We start from the raw sequence: 4,873 nt of genomic DNA, 5'->3' as shown, positions 1-4,873 counted from the left end.
TTTAAACCAGGCTCATCCATATTAAGGTAGTCACATACAAAGTCACGACTCTCTGAGTCCTTGAACGGTATAACAAGACTCAAACCGGGTAGAAGCCTCATTAAATCACAAAAACTATCATCATTGAAATAATCAAGTTCATCCGGCTTCATCACGACCACCATCTCAAAATCTTCTCGTACGAAAAACACATCATAACACGCAGTTATTAGAGTTTTTGGACAGACTGTATCAATATGGTCGTAGTTGTCGAAGCCGCCGTGAGCAACAGGAAAGTGAAAACAACACAATAGAATGTATTTGCCACTAAGAGTATTCCCATCAACTAGTTCGATTTCATTGTCATTGTCATTGTATTGGTTGTCGTACGTTCGTCGAAGGCGATTCGACTCACCAATGTAAGATAACAAGGGCATAACATCATCTAAATCCCCCATATCCTCAAAGGCTATTTTTCGTTATTCATAAATCATAACATTCAAAACTTCAAGCCTGATTTTACGATAATTAGTTTTTAGTATCATGATCAAGTCAAAAAATTTAAAAAAAAAACTTGAAGAAAGTATCGAGATAATAATAATAATAATAACAATAGCAAATTAATTACAAGAAAAACAAAGGATGAAATTAGAATGAAACAAAAACTCTAACCTTCGCTCCAAAGCTATGATCAGAGCCACGACCTCCAAGTATTTATAATAAACCCTAGAAAAAAAAAACTAAGCTCTGCCTCTGACTTATGTAAATTATAAACCTCTATTTTATAGAACAAAAAATGAGATAGAAAGAGAGAGTCAATTTTTTTATTTTTAGGTTTTATATACAAATTAGGAATATCTTTTGTTTCCTATTTTTATTTTTATTTTATTTTTTTTGACAAGTTGTTTCCTATTTTAAAAAAGCGTGGTTTTAAAAAAAAAATAAAATTGTAATATTCACTTGATAGGTAGAATGTATATATGTCAGTAATATGTTAAAGTTTATAAATGTATGTCTAGGGGGAAACAAAAAATATTAGTATAAAGTTGTGGGTTTTTTTTGGTTAATTATTTGGAGTTGTAGCCTTGTGAGAGTTAAAAAATGAAATAAAATAAAATAAAATATGAGAATTGACTCAATTGAGAGTTGGGGTTTTGGGGCAAATTTAGCTTCAATACCATGAAGGCAGAACTTTGGGCCAAATTTGTAGCATAAATAAGGCAAAAGTGAATAAAGTTTTGCTTGCCAAACATGAATAACATAGCTAAATATTCTATTCAAACTATTATAAAATCACACTTTGAGCCTTTTCATGATTTTGCAGATTGCACAAAGTATCTACAAATACACCTTTCCGGTTCAATAGTTCATTCCATCGCAGCCAAAATTCCAAAAATTTGGAGCAAGACCGCCTATAGAATTCGACATCTAATAATTTAAAGATAACTTTGAGGACACAATATGGTGTTTAAGTCACCAGTAACAGGGGCAGAATTCAGACATAGCTGTCAATTAGAGACTTCCTCATCTCATCGACAATAGCACTAGGCTGGGCTTCCCTCAACTTGAAAACACTCTCAATCACTGAAAGTTCTGTAGCGGTTGTGTCAGAACCACAGAATGCTGTCCAGTCATTCACCGTCAAACCAGCAGCGATTACTTCGCTTCCTCGGTTAACCGTTCCAGCCACCAGGGGAACCTGGAGTAGTGTAGAAAGCTCATCTAAGTCTTGAATTGAAGTGTGAGGATGGACCTGAGATAAAAATAAATGGTCAGATCATACAAAGATTTAATAACTGTGAACAAAATTTTTACAACTGTCGAGGGTAGAAGGTACATACCAAACCACCTTTGTTAGAAAAAGCACAATAACTTCCCACAAGAATGTTTCCAGCAATTGTTTGCCTGAAAACCTCGACACCAAGAACATCTGCAATTATCTCCTCGGTTTCCTAATAACATAAATCAAAAGGAAAAAAAAAAAAATTCAGCAAAGTAATGAGAAAAAGGCTCAGGAAATTATGAAAATTCCAAAAGAAATACACACCTTATCAAGATCAGTGTGGGTGAGAGCAACATAATCATTGCATGCTATGCAATTTCCTAGAGCAGATAGCTTTTCTTCAATGCGTTGAACAACTACTGAATCAGGAAGACTGTTCCTTAAGTGCTGGAGTTCTTGATGACATAAAAACAAAGCATACAATCAATACGTATTATCAGTTCAAAAAAAAAACAAATTCAAAGGAAAACGTAGGGAAACTAAAATAACTATAAATTGTGTAGCGTATGTAAACACATCTCAGCCAGCAAGCAAGGCATATGGATAACAAGACCTGAGTCATGGTAAATCATGAAAAAACCAGCATACAAAAATTGTAAAATTTGTATCTTCTTCTTCTCAATAAATTAGCATCTTAATAACATCCCTATTCCAGACTATAAGTCTATAAGTGTCAAACAACAAACAGTTCTTTCCTTAATGACCAAAATAACGTATCTAATTGTCACAACTATTTGTTTCAGTGATGCCTTCTCACATCAAAATCTACAGTCCTATGTGCAGCAAAACCCTCCAAACATCCACAATCCTAAATCCAAATACTACAAGTATAAAAGCAAACAAGCTTAAATTTAGGCAACATAAGAATACCAAATCCAAGCTTAAATTTGTACAGAAGAACAAACCCAGAAAATTGGAAGACAGTTTCAACCTATAATGGGGTGAATTTAACCTCACTGGTCAGAGACTAGTGCTGAAGATAGAAATTCCTCATGAGAAAAAAAAACTGTTTCTTCAACCATCAACCTTATAGCTCATAAAGGAACCTTTTTTTTTTCCCCCAAATTTTCTCTTATCTCTAATTTTGTAATTCTCTCCTGCTACAAGTAATTTCCAACAAGATTGGGACTAAAAGGGACAGAACCTTAAAAACTCATCAAGCCTCAAAGTATTGAATAACATCCAGGCTTATTGTAACTACACAAGTACATTAGTATTTGACACAATCACAAACATGGAAAAGTTATTATCTTTCTGAAAGAGTTGTTTCATATCCTGTAGATTGAGATGTTATGTGATCAATAAGTCCTTCCCTTTAAAATGTAGTGTATCTGGATCATCAACTAAATGTTCAGATAAATTGCACAAGAACATTCAAGTCTAAACAAATAAAACCTAATTTTTAGCCGAAGAAGGATATGGTGTCAATGAAATACAACAAGAGAAGATCACATGTTAGCTATTTGATAATGGCAACTAGCTAGAAATTCAAATAACAAGTAAAACATTGAAGATAGACACATCTTATCAATTAATCACTCACCCTGGTCAGTAGTGGAGTGAGGCACAAGAAGCCCATTTTTGTTTCCTGCCACGAAACGAAAAAAGCATAAATAACAACTACATCAACCAATAACAGTCACATTCCTAGAAGACAATAAAACACAGCACCAACAGCAATCCTTACCGGCACACATTCGGCCAATAATCCTAGTTCCACCAATAGAGGTCTTTACAACGGGGATATAATCCGCCAACTCGGATTCAAATGTACTGCAAACACACAATTCAATTGAACTTATAACAAAAGAACCAAACTAAATAAACCCAAATAAGCTCAGCAGCAGCTTAAGCAAGCAAACCTGTAAAAGTTCTCAGACCCGCCGATTGCGACCAAACAATATGCATTAGTCAACTTAGAGAACACACCAACTTCACAATTGTTCTCAAATTGAAGCCCTGCAAAATAAACACATTAAATCAAACAAAAATATACCCTCAAATTCTTCAAATGCTTGAAGAAATTGACATAAAACCCATATAGTAATACAATTTACAATAGAGAAATAAAAACACTAGATACATATTAAATTGAATAACATTAGCAAATACAACCCAAAAAAAAAAAAAAAAATCCCAGGTCAAGAAATAGAATGATATTACTGTGTAAACCAAACAAATTATTGAAATAGAACTATAAAAATCCATTATTATTTGATGTAGAAAGAAATTAAAAAATTTAATCAATCAAAGTCGTATATAAATATTAAAAAAATACATGAATACATGAACAAAAATTGAATAAAATCAGAGAAAGAATTGCTTACTGGTAGCCATGATTAGACGATTGGAACAAACACAAGAAGCGCAACGGCAAAGATAGCTGCAGAAAATTAATAAAAAAAATTATAAATTTGTATAAATAAGAAAACCCTAAAATGAAAAAATAGTAAGAAGTTAAAAAATCTTACAAAGAGAAGAAGGCGGAGGAGAGAGAGAAGAGACGGTGTGGGGAGAGAGAGAGATGGGGCGGCGCGCGGCGGAGAAAGGAGAAATCGGGGATGTGTTTGCAGGAGTTGAATGGGGAATGCCAAATGTTTATGGAAGGGTTAAATTGTTAGAGTTTGTAGCCGCTTTATAAATGCCGCCTTTTCGCTTTTTTTTTTTTTTTTTTTTTTTTTTTTTTTTTTTTTTTTGAAACCAAGATAAAATAAAATAAATTAAGGTACTACTTAGAGGGCGTTTGGTTCGCGGAGTATAGGTATGAGGTATGAGTTTAGAATGACTAAAACTCATACCATGTGTTTGGTTGTCAAAAATATGAATTTTAAACTCATACATCAAACCCATAAGGTATGGGGTTTAGAAACCTAGGGGGGAGGTGGGTTTGGCTCATTCCATTCCCTAAGGTATCAAATACATGGTATTAAGGGGATGAGATTCCATCCAAGATTGAACCAAACACATGGTATTAAGTATTGAGTTCCAACCCGATACCACCTTAACCCCATTCCTGATTCCAAACCCATACCACTCTGCAAACCAAACGCCCCCTTATAGGTACTGTTCACTTCACCTTAAAAGAAATTATTTTTAATGAAATAAAATTAT

The 4,873-nt window shown here is 33.7% G+C and overlaps 1 protein-coding gene across 1 annotated transcript; it reads right to left on the bottom strand.

Annotated features, from left to right (window-relative positions):
- Positions 1-1,240: 1,240 nt before the first annotated feature.
- Positions 1,241-4,391, bottom strand: LOC145624121 (eukaryotic translation initiation factor 6-2). The gene is made up of 8 exons (XM_081677080.1): positions 4,234-4,391; positions 4,090-4,145; positions 3,625-3,721; positions 3,450-3,535; positions 3,306-3,350; positions 2,027-2,157; positions 1,821-1,931; positions 1,241-1,732 (listed from the first exon to the last, which is right to left on the bottom strand). Exons 2-8 carry the CDS (start codon positions 4,097-4,099, stop codon positions 1,475-1,477), a joined length of 738 nt encoding a protein of 245 aa, XP_081533206.1. The 5' UTR covers positions 4,100-4,145; positions 4,234-4,391; the 3' UTR covers positions 1,241-1,474.
- Positions 4,392-4,873: the final 482 nt, after the last annotated feature.

The sequence above is a fragment of the Chenopodium album genome, chromosome 3, assembly GCF_948465745.1.
Source record: "Chenopodium album chromosome 3, dcCheAlbu1.1, whole genome shotgun sequence".
Classification (NCBI taxonomy): domain Eukaryota; kingdom Viridiplantae; phylum Streptophyta; class Magnoliopsida; order Caryophyllales; family Amaranthaceae; genus Chenopodium; species Chenopodium album.
Note: the sequence above shows the minus strand (reverse complement) of the source record. Positions and strands in the feature narration are given on the sequence as shown.